This window comes from Myzus persicae, unplaced genomic scaffold (genome assembly GCF_001856785.1).
Source record: "Myzus persicae strain clone G006 unplaced genomic scaffold, MPER_G0061.0, whole genome shotgun sequence".
NCBI classification, from domain to species: domain Eukaryota; kingdom Metazoa; phylum Arthropoda; class Insecta; order Hemiptera; family Aphididae; genus Myzus; species Myzus persicae.
The window spans coordinates 46,099-68,704 of record NW_019100626.1 but is presented as its reverse complement, the minus strand read 5'-3'; the positions used below and the strand labels follow the sequence as shown (position 1 = coordinate 68,704).

General features: G+C 27.9%; 2 protein-coding genes across 2 annotated transcripts in view; both read left to right on the top strand.

The window, feature by feature from the left end:
- The first annotated feature begins 2,397 nt into the window (after window positions 1–2,397).
- Window positions 2,398–3,940, top strand: LOC111037638 (KRAB-A domain-containing protein 2-like). The gene is made up of 2 exons (XM_022320318.1): window positions 2,398–2,872; window positions 3,207–3,940. Exons 1-2 carry the CDS (start codon window positions 2,398–2,400, stop codon window positions 3,938–3,940), a joined length of 1,209 nt encoding a protein of 402 aa, XP_022176010.1.
- Window positions 3,941–21,173: 17,233 nt separating this feature from the next.
- LOC111037723 overlaps window positions 21,174–22,606 on the top strand; it is a 41,125-nt gene continuing 39,692 nt past the window's right edge. Inside the window, exon 1 of the mRNA XM_022320454.1 lies at window positions 21,174–21,439. The gene's annotated coding sequence lies outside the window, so the exon portion shown is untranslated. The remainder of the gene's footprint in view (window positions 21,440–22,606) is intronic.

The window sequence follows — 22,606 nt, the reverse complement described above, 5'->3', positions numbered from 1 at the left end:
ACGATTAATTTACACATAAAAGCTAACAACTACTTAGATAGATAGCTTTCAATTTTCATTATTAAAAATAAACAATGAATAGAAGTATTAAAAAATATAAGTTGTAACTTTAATAGCCGTTTAAAAGGCAACCACGATATTTCATTCAATATTTGACTCAAGTTTCATTTAAACTTACATTTCCTGTGTGTGTTGTAAAAATATTAAAAGACAACGAATGTAGTCAAACATACTCAAATCTATTTCTTACGTACAAATATGTACTGATTACTGACCTTATTTTGGGGGCAAGTTACATGTGAAAGATTGTTTTTACAGCTTAAAAACATTAAATCAAGACTTTGAAGTCAGTTACCTAACCGATTCAAAACTAGAAGTTTTTATGATGATGGGTGCAGAAAAATAAATATTGACTACACTAGACCACGGTGAAATTATTAATCTAGTCTCTAAAAGTCTAAACAAAGTGATTTGCTGTATAAAAGTCTAATATTTTAAGTTTGAAACTTTAGTAAAAATTAATCATAAAAAAAAAAGATACTTTGAATTTTACCATTGTAAAAGTATAGCTTTAAAATAAATTACTAAGCATTGTAGTAAGTTTATCAGTTGTTCAATTGAAATGGGTTTCTGCTTTTCCGCGGCCGAATTCGGATCCCAATCCGTCCCTACCTATAAAGGTCCACAACTATACTACATTATTGCTATCAAATGAATTATTAGAATATAATTAATTACTTACACATATAATAATATCAAATATTATTCAACTCAGTTGTAATTCTATGAAAAAGTAAAAATATAATAAGTAATAGATAGGTTGATGAGTTTACAAACGTGTATGGGATACTGAATAAATAATGATGATATAATGAGTTATATTTTTCTTTTCTAGATGATTTTCCCTATCACTTGCCTGTTTATAATTTAATTAACATAAAGTGTATTCTTAACATTAACTTTTTAACTTGTTAATGAACACCCTTGACATTATGTAAAATATCATGTATGAACTAAACTACCGGGATTCGGGATTCGGACTCATAAATCAGAAATACAACAATCAGTTTATTGACGTTTATTGGTGTAGCTTTACATTTCGTAAGTTACTAGCTAGTCTAGACATTTATATTTAGAGTTCACGATTTTTCACCTTAGGCTGACAGATGCATATATAGTTTTCCTTATCATATATTGTCAAATTGCATGTTCTAAGGTGAAATATAATGTGGAAGGTTGTTTATTTGTGTTCCACGACTTTCTAGTCATCCTAGATATCATATATATGTTACGGTAAAAGTACGAATACCGGTTAAACCTAGAATTTACCGGTAAATCCTAGGTTTCGCCGATTACTGTTGGTAAATGTCCGAATTTCGGACATTTACCAATTGATTTCGGTAAAACCTAGGATATACAACATCGTTTGGTCAAACCCCGAATGATTTTTGTAGTTCGGACTTTTACAAACGAGATTTGGTAAATCTTAGGATAAACAATCAGTGTTAGTAAAAGTCCAAACATTTTTACCAAAGTTATTAATTATTATTATTTAAGTATATTAGTTAGTATATTATTTTATTTTTATTATACATTATGATTATGATAACTAAACTGCGATCGGCTTTTATCTTGACTATCATAATTATTATTATTTAAGTATGAACTTTGTGAATTTTCATTTCGATTTTCATATACATCATGATACTGTAAGACCTTGACACGTGTACCTACTCATACAATCAAATCACTATCAATAGAATCACAATACAATCAATAAATTAGCCAAAAAGGTACTCTAGGTATATGTTAAAAGTTGTTCCTACTTTATACTGTGTTGCACATACAATGCAATTTAGTTTATGATACGGAACAGGTTTGATAATAGATTGATTATCGATTGAATAGGCATCATATTTAAAATAATATTGTGTGCAGTATTCGTTTTACAATTGTCGTGAAAAGTATATGATTTTCAATATGTCACTTCAAATACGGTTTTATGAACTTTTAAATGGTGTTGTTGAAGCAAAAAATAATAAAAACACTCTATACATAACTAATGAAAAGTATAATGTATTATTGAACGAAGTGAAAGAATCAAAATTGGTCAAAGTTAAAAAATCGATTCACTATCGATGACTTAAACGGTTTGATATTGTTAATATTGGCGGAGAAGAAAAACTGATTGTTCCGATGAATGGTGCCTCCGAAGAAATGCGTTACTATGTTCGCTATGATGATTTGTATGAAATTATTCATGAAGCACATATTGCAACGGGTCATGGAGGTAGAAATCGTATTGTGTATGCTGTTAATAGTAAATACAAAAATGTTAATATTGAGTCTATAAATATTTATTTAAAATTATGTGAGCCATGTCAAAAAAAACACAGTATGCCCAAAAAAGGTCTAACTGTTAAACCTATTATACATACCGAAATGAATTCGCGCTGCCAAGTAGACTTGATTGATATGCAGGCAAATCCTGATAACAATTATAAATTCATAATGGTCTATCAAGATCACTTGACTAAATTTGTTATTTTACGACCACTTAAATTTAAACGGGCTGAAGAAGTTGCGTATAACTTACTCGATATTTTCACTCTTTTCGGTGCACCAAATATACTCCACTCAGACAATGGGAGAGAATTCGTAAATGCTGTTATTACAAATTTGTGTAGTTTGTGGTCTGAAGTGAAAATAGTTCACGGAAAAGCTCGCCACAGTCAGTCTCAAGGTTCTGTGGAGCGTGCCAATCAGGATATAGAAAGTATGATTGCGACCTGGATGGAGACAAATAAAACGACGAAATGGTCAGAGTCCTTACGATTCGTACAAGCTATGAAGAACGGAGCTTTTCATTCTGGTACGTATTGTATTAAAATTGGTATTTTACAAGATAAAACTAATAAGTTTTTCAAAGTATTTTGACTTTTTTTGAGCTATTTATACACAATTGAAATTTTCAATTTTTCTAAGTATTTTTTTTTAAATAACCAGAAAATCTTGAATATTTAATACAAGGTTTCTTATAAGTTGTTCTTAAAGTGATAAAAAAAAATCTGAAATCGTTAGTCACAATTTTTTGTTATAAGTGCTTAAAGTTCGAATTTATACGAAATATGTCAAAATTGCGAAAATCAGAAATTTTCAAGGCTGGAGTTTTAAATAAAGTATACATTTAATTACCACATTTTCAGGAATCAAACGCTCCCCATATGAAGCAATGTTTGGGAATAAAATGAAAATGGGATTAGCAAATTCAATTATTCCAAAAAATGTATTACCAGGACTGCAAACAGAAGAGGATTTAGAGGCAGCACTTACCGAACCAAAGGCAAATATAGTTGAAGTTGGTGAGATAGATGAAGAAGTTGAAATCGATGACGATGTAGAGACACACGGAGAAATTAAATATGTAGAAACAAGGGACATAGAAAATGAAATACCAGCACGGACACAAAAAATTAAGCAACATCGAGAAGAATCACTCATCGGCCTACAGAAACAAGCAAGACAAATGTTGCAAATGTCAAACAAGAAAATGCCAATTGTACTAATTGGACAAACTGTCAAAATTAAAATTCCCGAAGTCGATCGAAGTAAAATTGATGCCCGCACATTAATGGCTAAGGTGTTACAAGTTGTGGATGCAGATTTTTATCGCCTGGGTACAAAAGCGGGAACACTCTCACAACTGTTCACTCGCAATCAGTTCACCTTATGTGAAGAAAATTTTTTAGAATCGGCAATTATACCAGATAATGAAATTGGTATTCGACAAGCAGTATCGCAACTGTCGTTGACTGGTGGACAAGGACTAATAAGGTGTGATTGTTTGAAAAAATGTGTAACAAACAGGTGTAAATGCCGATCCAAAAATTTATTATGCAACTCGAGATGTCACAGTAGCCAAGCCTGCACAAATAAATAATTTTATAATACAATTAATTTAATTATAATACAAATAATATACTAGCAATAAATGTACTTAGTAAATTTAATTTGTCAATTTTTGCATTAGTACTTAATAATAATAATAATAAAATAATATACTAACTAATATATTAGTCATTGATATAGTTCCTACCTAATATATTTAAATAATAATAATAATTAATAACTTTGGTAAAAATGTTTGGACTTTTACTAACACTGATTGTTTATCCTAAGATTTACCAAATCTCGTTTGTAAAAGTCCGAACTACAAAAATCATTCGGGGTTTGACCAAACGATGTTGTATATCCTAGGTTTTACCGAAATCAATTGGTAAATGTCCGAAATTCGGACATTTACCAACAGTAATCGGCGAAACCTAGGATTTACCTGTAAATTCTAGGTTTAACCGGTATTCGTACTTTTACCGTAACATATATATATATATATACATGTATATATTATGTATAACCATATCACCTTTTCCACTCAAACAAGGGGATATATCATATACGGTTATGACGTCATCATATAGTATAACGTATCATTTAATTAACTTGATCATCGTTTAAATTATACCCTCTCAAATTTCCGGACACACTAAGGTGACGTAGGTATGCGTAAGTATAATATCATTGCTGTGAAAATCCATTGTCTGTTGTTTTTGCTTCAAAAACAGTTTACTGCATACATAATTTTAATTGTTATTAATAGATATACTTGTGTGCGGTTTTGTTGATATTGTGCCAACCCTTTTCCTGCCTTTGAAGGGTTCAATTAGTAAGTTTATAATTAAATAAATAGGTAGTTTTTATTCAGTTTTGTATATTTACTTTCATCTTCAATACATAGGATGACCTAATGCCTACTATATAACATTATGATGATGATAAATATAGGTATAAACTTATGGATTGTTATAGTTATTACCACTATAGTACATACGACAATACGACCTGTATTTATCATGGCAATGAAGTTTCTGATGAGCTATCCAAATCAACTTCTAACACAATTTTACCGTCCTTTGCTCAATTACGTTGGATTAATTTTGCCCCAATCTTACGACGTCACACAGTCGGCCATTGGTACAACTACTGGACTAAACTGTCAGCCAACTTCACAATTAAGCATATTGACCCTGATACCCTTGATAAAAAAAACTTGGAAATTTAAACAGATCATGGATCATTATTACTTATTAGTCATAACTTTATTATTCATTATTATCTTATATAGTAATATAAAATGTGAAAGTATTGTTTATGAACTTAAATAGGTGATTCGTTTTTTGATTAAATACGTGTAAGGAGCCGTTAACAATCATTTGTTTTATAGAGACTCTTGACTTATTGTATAGATGAAAAATTCCTTAAATAGAGTTGAATAAATAAAATATTTGGTTTTAATTTAATCGAGTAGTGAATACTTCATACCATATGTTATAACTTATAAAAATAAACGGAAATTAATATCACAAAGATTTCATTTTTCAGAAAAGCCTTTTTTTAAAGCTTGGTTTTTAATATACTGTATTAAAGTTCAGGTTTTAACTAAGGTACGAACTAGGTAGTCACTTTTCACAATTTTTATATAGATTTTTGAAGTTTTATGTATTTTTTCTACTAGGAAGAAATATAAAATCTCTTAAGAAGTAAAATCTTAAATACGCAATACACAACTGTTTTTTACTGATAATGCCAACCAAAACTTATGAAGCTTTTTAGGATTAGTTCGATAAACTTAAATAGAACAAATATTTATTAATAGCTGATAAGACTATAAAATAAAAATAATTGAGCTTTACGTTTTCTTTCAATGTAACTTAAATGTTTAAACGGTCTATTATAACCATTTATTATGTGTGAATGTATTTATGTATTATATTATAATAGGAAATGTACAAGAATTGTATCAAGGACATTTAAATATTGGCTATTACTTATATTGTTTCTGATAGTTGCATGTTGATATCATCGCACATAAATTATCTATGCTATACTATTAAAATCGTCAATAATATACGAGTGAACGAAACGTTTACTATTTTAAGGACTTCATAACATGTTATAAGCCAAATAATAGTCGTTGTAAAACTGCAGAAATCTTCATAGAATAGTAATACGAGTATCTATTCAATACTAGGCCTTTGGTAGTTTTAAATATTGTAGGTACTTCAGTGAGTCGTAGACTTTATAATATTATACTAGACATAAGAAATACCAGTGAAGTATTTTACAATTGAAATTTTTACAAACGAATAGTAATAATGCGGTACATTAACGTCATACATATATTGAGTAAATTGTGTGTTTTAAAACTGACTAAAATTATCATATTATATTATACTCGTCCAGTTGAACTCGTTAAATTCGAATAGTAAATGTTGAGAGAATTGCTCAATATCTTATAAAATGAAGATTGAAATATAATAACCTTATCTATTTACCGTTCTATACATACAGTAAGTATTTGCATCCGCGTACAAGTTTTTAAGTACCTATGTAACTGATACTGTAACTTTACTACTCTGTATAATTAGTTTACTTTGTATTATGTACAAAGTATATTTTATAATAATACAAACACATTTTGTACACAAATAATAATCTATTATTAGTGTACAAAATATATAGAAATTAATTTAATTATAAAATTATACCGACAAAATTGCTTTAATGTATAGCGTGTCTTTCGAGTCTACCTAGTCATTGATAAATGATAATATAGATATTCTGAATTTAACTATTCAAGGATTATTCATTGCATTAAAAAAACGATTCTGAAAGTAACCAGTGTCAGGATTTCTAATTATATTTGTAGTTGATTTAAGTATATTTCTATTATGAATTCGTTTTTTTATTATTGTGGTAAGTTTTAATAATTTTAGCCAACAAATCACATATTGTAATAAACTTGTTATCAACTTGACAAGTTATTAGTAAATGCCACATAGGTACAGTAGAAAAAATTATGTAACGTACTATTTTTTTACTTCTGGCTCCTTAAAGGATCAACTTGATTCAATTTTTCCAGAAACTACCCTCAAAGTCGATGATAGAAGCATTTTTATCACTCCTATTTATAGGCAAAAAGAGAAATACACAATATTGTAAAACCAATAAATGTATAGCTCCATCACTCAGAAATAAAATAACAAGCTGAAATATGTGGCTGACATATATAGATTCGACTTAAATACCACTAAAATGAATGGTCAGTATTTTTCATGAAGTATAGAATACACGTAGGTAGATGAAAAATTAAAAGGATATACTGTAATCGTGTTTGATCCAAACCTTCCGCGTCTCTTATACTAACCTAACCAATATATTTCACTGATTTTGTGGAATATCCGAACGTGTAAAATAAGTTCTGTCTTTGTAATCAGCATTAATATAAAACTCTTTTACAAATTATTAAAAATGAAATAAAAACTGAAACGGCAATTTATAGTGACCAATGGAGAGCGTATTCAACATTAAATCATCATGGATATTCATCAAACAGTTAACCATTCAGAATTTTTTATTGACCCGGGAACAGGAGCACACACTCAACAAATCGATGGCTTATGGAGAATTATAAAATCCAAATATAATATTAAAAAGAATGGGGCATCTCCTTCACTAGATAGACAACTTCAATAGAAGAGTGGTGGAGATCGTGTCAAAATCCAAAAACCATTTTTGATGACTTTTGATCGATATGAAAAATACGTTTCATAACATACATACTGAAACAATGCAGTTATTGACGAAATTGAGAAGTGGAATAAAAAAAAGGTTAGTTAAAATTATTTGTATTTTACATTTATGACGTAGCTCGCTCGTTGGACCGTAAATCAGTGTGTAGGTCGCATATTGGACCGTTACCTATATTTACAATGACACAAAACTAATAACTTATAAATGAACCACCTATTTGAGTCTTGAGATACGACGTAAGTCCATAAAAGGTAATTCTGAGAAAACAATAAAAAACTGTTTTTACGCTACCATCATGGTTATTTTTCTCTCATAGTGATTACCTACAGTGGTAAAATTAAATATTTTTTTTTTGCAATTGTTCACACATGAATACATGATCCGTCTATTATTTGATAACATATTCCACTCGATTTCTCAATTTGTGATATTTTGTGTGACTTTCTGTGTTTCTCAAATAGGTGGTTCCAATTATAACTAATACCAGCTATATAAAATATTGTACGTATAGCAAATTAGTATCTCTTAAGAGTGTACCAGTTTCATTTATATCTCAAGACATAGTTGAGTACAAAACTGCAGTTTTTTTGTGTTTTTTATTGAGTTCTTTAAAAAAATCTAAAATTCCTTTCTAGTGGTTAATATATAATAATTTAATATGAAAGCTCTCTACGGTGAAACTGTTTTTGAATGGCCAAATTAATTGTTGACGAATGATTTTTATTCTGTATAGTGCACGTCCTCGTATTGTTAACTCCAACGAAACATTATATATTAGGTACCTATTTAATATACTATACAATTATTATACATATATTGTATAATTTAATATTGCCATCTGTAACTTGTATAAATATATATAAACATATTATTATGTATATTGTGATAGTTGGAGACTTAATGTTAACAATTTTGAAGAAATTTGATACGGCACATTTGGTTTTATTATGTTTTCCTTATTGTATAAAAGTGCTGCAGTTCTTAGAAGAAAATATATTAATAATTTAAAAACCTAAGTTTTTTTAAATTTCTAAATGTATTTTAAGATAGGATGAAAGAAGTTTTAAGCTACACTATGGGGTGATTTTAGGAACCTTTGTACTCAACAGAAATTCAATATTTTTATAAAAATTCTATTAAGCAATTATTTTAATATACTATGATGTTTACTTATTAGTTATTACAGATATATCATACAATCATATTTTCAAGGTATGATTATATAAAATGATGCTTGTCATAGAAATATATTCATGTTACGCCTGTCGTCACGATACAATAATATGGTTTCTGAATGTAGTTCTTGGATGGGATGGCAGACCGATGTAAATGTGAAACGGATAATTTTCAAACCCAAATGAAAATAAGCTATATTTACCCGAAATCTAGGATACTATAGCCTTTTGACGTCATCGAGGTCTGTGTTGCATGTATCTATGCATATTATACTATGTGTAATATTACATTATTGTGGTGTTTCGTATTTACCACCGATTGGCGAGAGGGCATGCAGCTTGTAAGCTGGGTCATCGTAGTTGTCGTCAAGGGCGTTAATGCACACTGTCGGGCATTAATATACATAAAAAGATTCAATGTTTATATTTTTTAACATGAATATATTTCAAGTATAATAAGTAGAAATTCACTTAAAAGTGTCGTTGGGTCGGAAAAAATTAATTAAAAAATTCAAATGGTTGTCATAAAGAAATTGCAATTTTACACTTGAAATAATTTTAGAATATAATTAAAAATGAGCAATGTGTCCATTGTATTGTCTTCGGACAGTGCACGTTAAAAACTCTTATAGATTTATGTTGTGGGTAGTGTGGGGAATTGTCTGTCATTGATCATCGTTGCGCAGAGACATGTCATCTGCTTGAAAAATATTGTAATAATTGTTTTTCCTCCCATAAAATTCGACGTTCACATGGTCGACTGGTTAATTTCAGAACGTCCAGCTGCTGCACCCCTCGAAAGTTTCTTCTATAGAAAATCGAAATTACACCAGTAATATAAATGTTTGCTTTGTGTCCGGCGTATGTGCCGGTGCGTGAAACGAGATTTGTCGGTATTTTCGTTATACATGGATAGGAAATTTCCGACGTCAATCCCCGACTACCATTTGCTCTGATAAAATCGTATCTGTATAGTGTATAATGTTTAAACTATATAATATATATTTTACAAAACACATAAATATATATAGGTATATGCTGTAAGTATACACATGACATATATAACGTCATTGTTATTGCCCGGCTGATTCTATGTTATTAGTTATTACGAAATATAGTCGTAATAAACTGCACTAGTGCAGACAGTGCAGTAATATAACATATATATATATATTATGTGTATGATAAAGGATATACCTACTCGTATAGTCTTGTAATATAATTTACAAACACTGCGCAGGTGGTATGAAGACTTCTTTCAATTGCTGGATGTAGTATGATACGTTAAGTTGTTTTGTGTGTGGGTAAAACAATGTGTACGATTTCAGAAATAAAGTATATTTTGTACATTATTCTTCTAAAAGGATAGATATTATTAATTATTGTCTTTTGGAATTTTTTTTTCTGACTTAAAAGCGTATTTAACCGTTAACCGTTTATAATTAAGACAATGTAAGAAAATGGAATATTTATAATTGAATTACGATTTATGATAAAGGGTATCATCATTATTATTAAATGTATATTTAAGTACCTATCTTAGACTGATATCGTATAATTATATGATATATTTTAAATATTCATAATATTACATTAAACGAAACGAAAATATTGCGAAATTAACAGATGCATTACCATTGGAGTATCTAATTACTTATTTTTTCTTTTTTTTCGTTTTTATTTTAAGTAATGTTTAAATGACTGGTTATTTGATACTTGAAAAGAGGTATGAAGTACGAAGTGTTAAAATATTTAAATAGTAGTGTAAATTTGCTGATAAAGAACTGTTGAGTATTTAATGGTGATTTTGGTGTATTGTCTTCCGTTATGATTATTAGTTATTAGCTTAAAAATATATAAAGCATAAATCATATGCTTTTTTAAAAAATATTTGTGTATTAACAATTTTTTTTATCCAATATTTCAAAAAACACGTTGGTGAGTAGAATCAAATCAAAAGTGGAACAAAGTATATTTCAGTATTAAAACACAAATATTATCAAAGTGCATATGTAAATAAATACTAATTACATTGTCATAAAATGAATACATTTGTTAGGAAATCAAATTTAAAATATGAATATTGAAGACAAATGTAGATAGGTACTAATGAATTTAATGGACATAATATTAGGTGTATTCAGTTGTTTATGACTCCAATTTATAACATTTAAAATTACAAACTTTATTGTCAGTGCCAACTATCTGTCATTGTTAATATTTATTACTTATTTCGTGATTATTTAAGTACAGGCTTAAAATAATCATTATAAAACTAAATAAATTATATAATAAAACAAAAATAAGACAACATATGGAAATAGATATAGCTACAATTATTTATTATATCAACGAAAAAGTTATAAACCAAGACTAAAGTATTTAAACGATTTTAATGCAACAAAAGAAATGTTTTTTTTTCGTTGTGAAGACTTAAATTATATTATAATAATTTTATAAGACGCTGACTCTGATACTCCAACACTTAAATAATTTACCGATATCTAACGAAGACACAACAAAACAAACAGTATACTTTTAGTTTTATTTTATAAAAAAAATTAACCTATTACTTTCTAAAAAAAAGTGAATGTTATGTAAGCACTAACCTGTAGCTTATGTGTATATACAATTTTTGTTTAATACTTATAAAAGTTATATTTCGTAAAAATATTATAAACTATAATTATTAAAATATTTTGTTGTACTGATTCACACAGATTTGAATTTTTTGTTATTAGTTGGTATCGTGCAATAAGTCGAATACATTTGACTGTTTGAATTACATTTTAGTCATTAATTTGTTATTTGTAATAAACCCTTCAGCAGCATAACCATTGAGTAGTGGGGTGATAGATTCTAATTAGGAATATTAAATTCTAATTGAATATGTAGGTATGTATAATACAGTTAAATTTTTATAATTATTATTTATATGTATAACAAATTGAGTGAGCAAAAGTATTTTAATTTTTTTAAATTATTATCTATTGCCGAGTTATTATGTTGTTGACGTAAAATGTTAAAAAAAACTAAATTTTTTAAAAAATAATCATTTAAAAAAAAATCTTAAACTTTAGTTTTTCGTTATTATGAGATTGAAGTTAATTCAATTACAGAAAAAAAAACAATTTGTAAGTTTTTCATTTAATTGTAATGTCTTTTTTTTTTAATTAGAAATATTTGCCTACACACAATTCAATTAAAATATGAGTCATGATATATATCAATATTATGTCGAGCGCTCATTTATTTACGTTATTAGAGATTTATTGTAATTATATTTTTATTTTATAACAAGAAATATAAATTGTATTTTTGCAAGATTCGATGTTGCCTTGTTATTTATTATATAGTTTTAAGTTGGCAAGTTATATGTATGTAGTTTTTCATACACACAGAAATGTACTCAGCACAAAATAGAATAATCATTAAAATTTAATTTTACCCAATTAATTTAAATCTATTACTTTATTTTATACTCATTAGTTAAATGTATAAAGAATAAATAATTTTTTTTTTTTAAGATTGACTTTTTGAATAATAAATTTAATCGAGTGTTTAATTTAGTGTCAGTTGCATTATATTAGTAGCTGAAAAATTATTATTTTCGTTGTTCGTTAAATTAAAAAATACATGAAGTCTTATTTTGTTTAATAAACATTTTGTGTAAAAAGAGTATGGTGGGGTTTCCTTAAGTTTTTTTTTCAGAGGAAAATTGTAATGTTCACACATTCAAGAACTTACAAATGTAAAATAATAAACATGCCTGAACTATAAATACATTCATATTTGATACTTTGAGTAAACTTTTTATTTGCAATTAAAATATTTTTGAATTTATTAGACAGTTTATAAGCGATTTTTTTTTTAACGATATGGTTTAAAGTATTATGAACTTATAAGATTATTTGACCATTGAACTAAATAATAGTAATCCCAATAATTGTTCAGTTATATATTTTTTATTAGAAATGCTTACATATTTGAATGTGAAATTGTACCTATTAGTTTTAAATCGTTGAATTATTTTAGATGAAATAATTATAAGCCCTTAATAAATTCTCATAGTATAAAATAGAATTAAATATTAAAATATATTACAATTATGAATATGTCGATCAATCATGCTTAGGCTTAAGACTATTCATTGACGATGTTTGAAGGTAGGTAAATATTGAATATCACTAGCCCTAATACACATCGATTTTATCATCAAGGCAATGACAATTTTTTTAAAGTTGTTGTATAGTTCAAAACGAGATAGGTAGTCAATTGTGCTTTGTGCTTAATGGCCGTACTAAAAGAAACCACAAAGTAAAAAACACAACTTTTTCTTAAAGAATATTATTGAAGTTTCATTATGTTTAATGGTTATTCTTCATCATTTGACATATAATATAAAAAATATATATATAAATTGTGCGAATTGCAGAGAAATGGTTTAAATAATATGAACAATCCGTTAAACACAATAGCTTATTTGTGGTCTTGTGGAGGTATATTTTATTCAGGTATAATATATTAAATTGAGTTATTTCGGTAAATATATGAATAAAACCAGGGAACTCACTTTTACTGAATGATAAATTTCAAATGTAACTCATAGTTGGGTGATTTTTTTTCGACTTCAACTGACAACAGTGCGAGAGTTTTATGTGAACAATATTAACCCACGGCTTAGATCGTTTTTTGTTATAACATCTTAATTACAGCATAATTATAATGATCATTAATTACACTTTTAATGAATGTTCTTTTTAATAACTTAGTATTACCAGTCACATACCTATAAAACAATTTATGTCTGTGAGCAAAATAATATATGAACAAATCGGCATATATTTATAAGGAATAAGGATAGTTAATATTAAATAATATTTATATTTTTAATAGTATTTAAAAAGTTATTATTCGCTTTTTAATATTTTGCAGATAACTTATATATTAAATCAACAACGATGTTCCATAGAACAGTGTGGAATGTGGATAGGTTCTTAACTATATAAATAGCTTAAAATTAGTATAAGCTATTACGTTTATTTTAAAAATTGCATTGTGTATATATTTCAAACCAACTGCTTAATGAACATGTACATTGTAATAAATAACAGGTTACAGGTGTCAGATTCTCAAAATATATGCACCAAATTTGTGTACAGTCATTTCAAGTTAAAATGTAGACAAAATTAGATATTTTAACGGAAAATAACTATTTCTCTAATAAAACAATAATTATTTTACTGTAACTCAAAGAATATAATCTTTAGAGACTTGAATTGTTTAACCACTATCCTTGTATTATTAATATTTATTATATTACCATAAGCAATAACATTTAAAAAATATTTACATAAGTTTCACCTATTATACCACTAACCTATTCACACCGTTTTACCACAATACGACGTAAATAGACTTATATTAGATATAAGTTTGAAATAAAAAGCATTATTATATGAAATAATATTGCAATTATATAATTTACTGTATAAAATATGTGATTTGTTTAATTACTATTGCTAATACAATTATATAATAAAATATTCTTAGGAATTATATGTTGACAAATAGCCTCCGTTCAGAATTATTTTTCACATGTAGTTATTTTCAACTTAAATTTAACTCATCCAATACAGTAATTTACTAAATCAATCAATCAATGATGATGTACACTCGACAGTCGACACCTATACTGTACAGTTGGGCGACTTCTACAGTTTTGGTTGTTCAAAATCGAGACTCTAAAGTTTACGGCTTAATAGATGAAACTATGATCCACAGAACTCTTGGAACTCATTCACAGAACTTAAGGACTCTGAGGACAAAATTATTGGAAAACGTCTACTATAAGCTATTGCACGGGCTGGCTGTGTAAAATAATGTAATGCGCTTGCGGGTTACCTAATCCTCCGTTTGCCACTACACTACACCGACCGACCTGTGTTTGTGTGGGTATTATGTATAGCGACTCTTAAGAAGTGGACAGGGTATCTATAGAGTAAGACTATAGAGAGTGCTAGTGTACGGTGGATGTGTAGGTGTGTATATGTGTGGGTGAATGCTTAAAAACTAAAATAACGATAACACGGTTTCAGGCAACTTTGAGTTGCTGTATGATATAAGGTTGAATAATAATGGAGAACACAGAATATAATAAACCATAGCAACAAAAAAGTATAAAATATAATACAATAAATCACAGCTTTTATGGTTGAACAGGGTAAATGATAATATTATGGCCCTTCTGGAGTTCTGGCCCAACAGAATAAATTATAATATAATATGATAGGGCCCTTCTGGCTCAAAAATTCATATAAAAAACAAATAACACAAATTTTGTTACCACAGCTGCTACCTGTGCCTAAATAAGTATAAATTGGCACACACTATGTATAAGAAAAGGCTGTTCTCGCCTTCGACAATAATAGATAATAATATAAAAACACTGGTGATTTGAGCATGGCAATTAATAACATAAATATTTAAGCACAAGTGAATGTGCTTGGTAGATAACAAAACAATAAAAAACACAGTAGCGATTCAAACTCACGATATCATAACAATTAATATGATATAAAAACTGGTGATTTATGCCACAACAGTTGAAAACTATATTCAATTATTATATTGAATCACGGTGATTCGCACACGTAAAAACAATTTTGCTTTGAGTTGACTGATTGTAGTGAACTCCTGGATTGTGGCGGCTGTGCTATAATGATATTCACGTGAAGTAACGCTCTTTATAATCTACATAATATATTATATAATAATTCACAAACAACGTAATTAAATGCAAAAATAAAAACAATACAAAATTGTGATAATTATGTGTGTGGCTGTGCGAGTGTGTGCCGATCCGCGATTCACAGCCAGTGGTAGTGCCGGAGTATTACGGCATAAAATAATTTGGATAAAAATACATGTGTACATCCGATTGCAAACTGCTACAATAATGAAAAAATTAAAATTCATAGTAATATTAATATTATGTTTTAAAACCTATTTTAACACGGCGCATTACATAGGCAATTTAGCAACATGAATTGTCGAAATATTGCATTCCTGCTTATCAATATCTTTTAGTTGATTGTATTAATATTTGATAATATCGTGGTAATGTATTTTAGTATTATTATCGGCTGTAATGTTTTTAGGATTAAATTATTGTGAATCTGATAAAATATGGAATTTCATCCTAATTTTTTTTATAAAAATCTTGCTATTAGGTGTTAAGTATAAAAGGCTCAGACTATAATTTTAATATTTGAACTATGGTCTGCGCATCAATAATAAGTATAAGATGTGAATTGTTATTTACATTGATTTATTTAAATAAACTATTACAACGAGTAAAATGATGCTAAAGATGAATTTAAAATAAAATTTTAGTCAAAACGTGAAATATAAACAAGAATTTATCGAAATTACAAAGGGTGCTGACTAAAATTTACAAAGTGCTAATGATACAAGGTCGTTTTCTACCACGCTAATGCAATGTAAACATAATGAAATATTTTAATCAGTAAAACATCAGACTCCTCAAAATATGACCCCTACCGAGCCAAAGATGAAAGGTAAAGGATTTTTTATTGAAAATAAAATAAAAAAACAATAATTTTAAATGCACTTATTCTTCTATAATTTTGGGTTCTGAGAGAAGTGAGAAATGTATTGATTTTAAAGTGGCGTGTGTGTGGGTGTTTTTTTTTTATTATTATTTTTGTGTCTGCCATCATATTTTTGAACAGTAAGAATGCTTCGATTTTCTTTGACAACATCTTTCTTGATAGCAAAGTGAATCTAGTTGGTACTTTTGTCAGTCAAAACTAAAAATTCCCAATGGTTTTCAAAAGCGTAAGAAAAAACTAACATAAGTTTCAGATAAAACTGAGAAAATTGGTTTTTAGCAAAATCGATTTTGGTTTGTAATGTAATTCTTAAAATTAATACTGTAGATACATAAAATTTCACTGTATTTTTATATTTGAATTTTCTGTACACTTCACAATTTTAAAAATATTTTTACTCGTTTTGAGTTATTTATAGACATTTGAAATTTGAAATTTTTTCATTCGTTGAATCACATAGCTTGAAAATTACATTCACTATTTCTCATAAGTATTTATAATAGCAGTTGACAATTTTTGAAGATTTTTGATAAGTATTTGAAGTTAAAATTCATCAAAATCTCAAAAATTTTGAAATCATTCTGGAGTTAAAAAATTATATGTGTTCAAATTGTATAGCAAACATTTTTAAATTTAAAACAAAGATTCTCATAAATAGTTAATACCGTGACCAAAAAATCTAAAAAATATATAAGCACAGTTATTTTGTACAGACATTTTAAGTTAAGATTTTAAAGAAATTACATACTAAAACCATGAATAATGATTTAGTTAATTTGTTGTAGTTTTCAAGTATTATTCGTGGGTACTTGAGACGAGAGTACATTAATATATTGTATTCAGTTTACACCACACATTTCTTTTTTAAATGAAATATTTTTGGCAAAAATGTATTTAACCTTCTACTATAGAACCGATGCCAAATAATAAAATCAATTACTTTAATCACAATAATATCATATAATTTAATTAGTAATATTATAGTCCGTCTTCACACACAATCGTTATTTGTCTACAATTATTATAGAATTCTAATTTAACACATCCATTACAGTGACCCTCTAATCTCTAAACATCTAATGTAGGTACAGCGGTACAGCGTTACCCCCACTTTTATAAAAAAAATTGCATTCTTGTTAAATATATTTAAGACTGCATTATTTTGTATTTTGATAATTTTAAATAAATTGTTCAAAAAATTAAATAATGTATATTCAGGTATTTTATTTATGGTGTGTAATTTAATTGTTATATAATTGAGTAAGTGCATATATAATATATATATTATGCATCTGTGGTACACAATTTGTATCTTTAGATTCAAAATTGGCATTACAGGAGTCTTTAAAAAGTCGGATATTAAGAAAATATTGAATGATTAGATAGTAAGGACTTAAGAGAAATCTGTGTTTATGTTGTAAATCAGTGTGCCATACACGATAAAAAGCCTGAGCCACGTTTAAGAATACTCCTGGGGCCTGGGGGTGGTGTTTATTTCCATGGATGATGCAATAACATCGACAAATTGGTGTATTTGGCGTGTGGTAGAGTGTTTACATTTGAAATCAAATTGTTTATCTTGAATAATATTATTTTATATTAGAATAGAGTAGATTCTTTTTATTTATTTATTTATATTTATTTAAACGGGATGAACTCAGTAACAATTTTTACAGTTATTACATTTGTTGGACTTACATATACTTAAAGAGACAAATCAATACAATTATAATAATAGTAATAATTACAACAACAATACTAACAATAATAATAATAATAAAAACAGTAATAATATTAATAATATTATGGTGATAATTTAGTACATAAATAACAATCTACTTACAAAAAGTATTGATAAAATTACAAAAAAAAACTAATTTTATATTATGTTTATTAATTTTGGAAATATTCTTATGATGGGATATGATTCATATAGGAAGTTTGCTTAATTTTACATTTGGAATTTTGTTAGTTTTATACCAGTAATAATTGAATAAGAGAGTGGTAGGACCGATGCACACGTCAGTTTTTTACCGCTGTGGCGTTGCAAATAATGTGTAGGTAATACCTATGTTATTAAATTGTGTAGTGCACATGTCTTGTAGTGCCGCACTGCCGCTGCGTTGTACCATTTTCGGCTCCACATCTTCAAAAAACGGACGTATTCATCGGCCCTTAGAGAAGCGTTGTAAATATGTGTTAAACAATTAAAACTTTTTTTTGGTAGTTTTTTGATGATAAGATTTGTTACTATGTCATGTGTTCAGGTGTTTTACTTGAAAGGTAAATTTTAATTATAATTACTATTTCTGGAGGAGTTTGCTTATTTGCTTATTTGAGAAATAGTTACATAGGAAGAGGTCAGTTCATTTTGTTTTCTATTATATATAAATATTCATTGACATGACGTATGTTAGTGTGTGGTTGAATGTTTTCTTTTAGATAAGTATATATAAGTTCAGTTCATTAAGAGAATTATTTACATTCCTTAATTGGTTATAGTTTAACGATGATTTAAATGTTTTATTGTTTTTATCTAGGTTGCGAGTTTTTATAAACATTTGAGAGAGAATCTATGTATACAAGGTTGAAATATTCAATTTGAGTTAAATTTATTTTAGAATATATGTAAGGGAGTTACAGTATTCATTTAACATTTTTTTGTAATTTTTTCAGCATTTTGAGTTATTTTTGTGTATGAATGATTGCATTAATTTAACCTAGAAGACAACTTCTATGTTAGATATTGGGTGTGTTAATAGATTACCAATAAATAATGTTGAATAATAATTATTATTACTTATAATTTACAAAATTATAATATTATTATGATAAGAATTGGTATTTTGTTATGTCCTGACGCATGTGTGATAAGAATATGGAACATTGGAAGTTGTCCTGACGTAAATCCAATCGTGGTTATATTAGTGACGTCATTTCAGTTTTTATAGGGGAGGGGGGGGCAAGGCTCATTTTACTGGCTCATAATACAACTGATAAAAAAACCACTCGTTACAATTACATTACATTATATTTACAATAACATTTTTGTCTCAATACAAATAGCCTAGGTATTTTCTTATGTATAAAGTATAAAATTAAAACGTCAAACAATGGCTGATTGAAACGAGTAGATGTTATGGTATCTACAACCGTGCCATAGACTATAATTATTTTATTATCTAATATACATAAATTAGAAATATTTAATATACAAATACCCTATAATTATTTACGAGTATTATCTTTGATCACGGGCCACGAATTATGGTTAATTTTATTTAGCAATGACATGAATCATGTAGGGGACTAAAACTAACCTGACATAAGCTTATACCCGGTTCGATAGCTGCCCTCTGATGACAAGGGGGCAAATGCCTACCCTGTCTTCCCAAAAATGACGCCACTAGATTAGAAACGTGTGTTTTATAACCAAAATAATTAAATTGTTGTTATTAGATGGGTAAGCATATTTCAGTTATGAGTGAAATACCTATATTTTTGGTTTGTAATGTTATTTTTAGGGAATTTTTTATGTTTTATAATAGTATAATACCATTTGCATTCCAGAAATGTTTGCAAAGTGGATGGGAAAGATTTGTTATGCCATTAATTATAAAGGATTAACTTGTTGATAACTTTAGTTAGAAGAAAGATTAATGGTTTAATAAGAGTTTTTAGCTTATATAGGGAGAAAACTAATTTTTGTTGATATATTATTGTCGATATTAGTAAAGGATTAGGTATTGTATCGGGTATTATTTATTATTATTTTTTTTGTGCATTTGATTTATTTGAATGGTTATTTTATTACGTGAATTTCAGACTTTGACTAGGTAGTGATATTGGTTGTTGGTATATTATTGAATTGAGATGTTGAAGTGTTGTTAAACTTTGAATTTGACTTTTTGGAATTTTTTTATGTATCGGTACTTTTCTGGAGTTAGTCGTATACTCTCCCTTGCGCATAGCGCATGGTGGTTGATCTAGAATTCTAGAGGTTAATTGCAGTTTTAACTAAAATTATCGTTATCAAATTTAACACATTTGGGTTATTGGTTGAAATATTTTTTGTACAGCCATAACTTTGACATCCAGGCATAGCACTAATTCTCTCTGGGCATGGGGTTCTTAAATTTTTATTTCTATGTAGCAAATATAATTGATTTCGAATTATGGTAGGTACTCATGCTTTACTGTCTTGTGAGGATTTAATAATTAATCTGTACTCTATTGGTATTTGTAAAATAACTATAGGTTGATTTTGTTTGAAATATCGCGATTCATTTGTATAATATTGTCAGTTGTCACTGGTTGCAATGGAGAATCGTTATTTACCATTTGGGCGATTTTGAATAATATTTTTTTAATACTACCCAGCATGAGATGATTCAGCGCATTAAAATAGTCATATCATAAATCGTGATTTGTGAATATTTTGTTGGGCCGGCTGCCGGGCGGGTACAGCAATAACATAGTGGCGTCGAGGAGATTTTTCAAATCGAAATGGAAAAAAAAACCAATCAATCCGAAATCGACGACGATGGACGGGTACCTGGGAGCCTATGTGTCGTTTGCATATTGTATATTATGTATAAAGTATTATTTTTGGGGTGTTTCGTGTGCAACCGATCGGCGAGAGGGCACGGCGGTTGTCCGGTGCGCCGTCGTCGTCGTTGTAGTCGTCGTCGGCGGTGGCGTCGTCGTCGAGCGTGTTTGTACCCTTGCGCACACGGTAGGGGCTGTTGATTCCGACGGGGACGCGTACTTATATATATATATATATATATATAGACATTTTCATTTTATTTTCGAGTTATTATTCGTGTTTATCTGCGCCGCAACAAGTTCGTGTCTTCGCCGTCTTCGGGGCGCAGCAACAAGTCCTCAGATCGCACAAGTCATCGCCACCGCCATCACCTCCGTTGACACCGTCACGCCGCCGTCTTCTTCCTGTATCGTGTTTGTAATTTATCATAGGTAGGTGGTATATAATGATAATGTAATATCCGTGCAATTTTCATATTATAATATTAAAGTAATCAATAATAATAATATTGTGAATAAATAATAAATATAATGTTGCATTTTATTATATTTATAAATCTCAATATATTATGATGATGTGTTATAACAGAATAAAATTACCGTCATCCAGTTAGAATTTTTGCCGAGTGACGACAATTTTTTTTGTTTCGTTTTATTTTATCATATTATTATGACGAGTTTGTAGATTTTTGAAATTCTGACAAAATAATGGGATTTAAACCCAATAAACTAGCTACTACGGTAATATATGGATACTTCAAAATGTGTATAGCATTTTTATATTTATTTTATCATTACTTTAACATATACATGAAGCGGTTTGTTAATATTTGGGTTTCGACTAAAAAATAAGTGTATTTAAATCATCGTAAAAGTTCAGTGTTTATGATATTATTATATATTGGCGTTGATATATAAAAAAAATATATTTAACTCAACAAAAGTTTATAAAATGTTTAATATATTTAAAAGTTTTCATAAGGATTTCAAATAAATATTTAAGTTTACACAAAATTTAACATTCTGTATTCTACCTAATAATTTGCAAATAAATATTTGCACATTATTTAGTTTCAACAATGGTATTCTTACTATATTATGCAGTATTATAGCGTGTTTATTTACCTATACTAATTTGAACTTAAAAACTACGCTTAGATATTTGTTTATACATTTTAAACTTTATTTAAACACGATATTTGTTTACTCAAATACAATTTATAGTTGTGTACTAAGAATAATAATATTAATAAAGGTAATCGCCTTTGAAATAATAGGTTATACCATTAAATAGATTAAAAAATATCATAATTGAACAGAATTAAGTGATTTTATGATTACAAGACATCAAAATGTTCAACTTTTAAATTCAAAATAGTAATTTTTAGTTTAAAACACTTTGAATTGATACATGATTTTTAATAGTAACCGGTGTTTATTATAATTTTACAATTTTATTTGAAATATCACATTTATTTACTCGATTTAAACCAAGAAAAATTTCCAAAAAACTCTGAAATCTGCAACTCATTTATTTTGAACGAGAAATCGAATAATTAAAAAGTAATAGTTATAATCTTAATTCATTTGAAAACCCTA

What these genes read in the sequence shown, in the direction of transcription:
- LOC111037638 (XM_022320318.1), top strand. Translation starts at nt 2,398, where the DNA reads ATGCCCAAAAAAGGTCTAACTGTTAAACCTATTATACATACCGAAATG. An exon ending in GAACGGAGCTTTTCATTCTG is followed by an intron (nt 2,873 to 3,206) that starts GTACGTATTGTA and finishes CCACATTTTCAG; the next exon opens with GAATCAAACGCTCCCCATAT.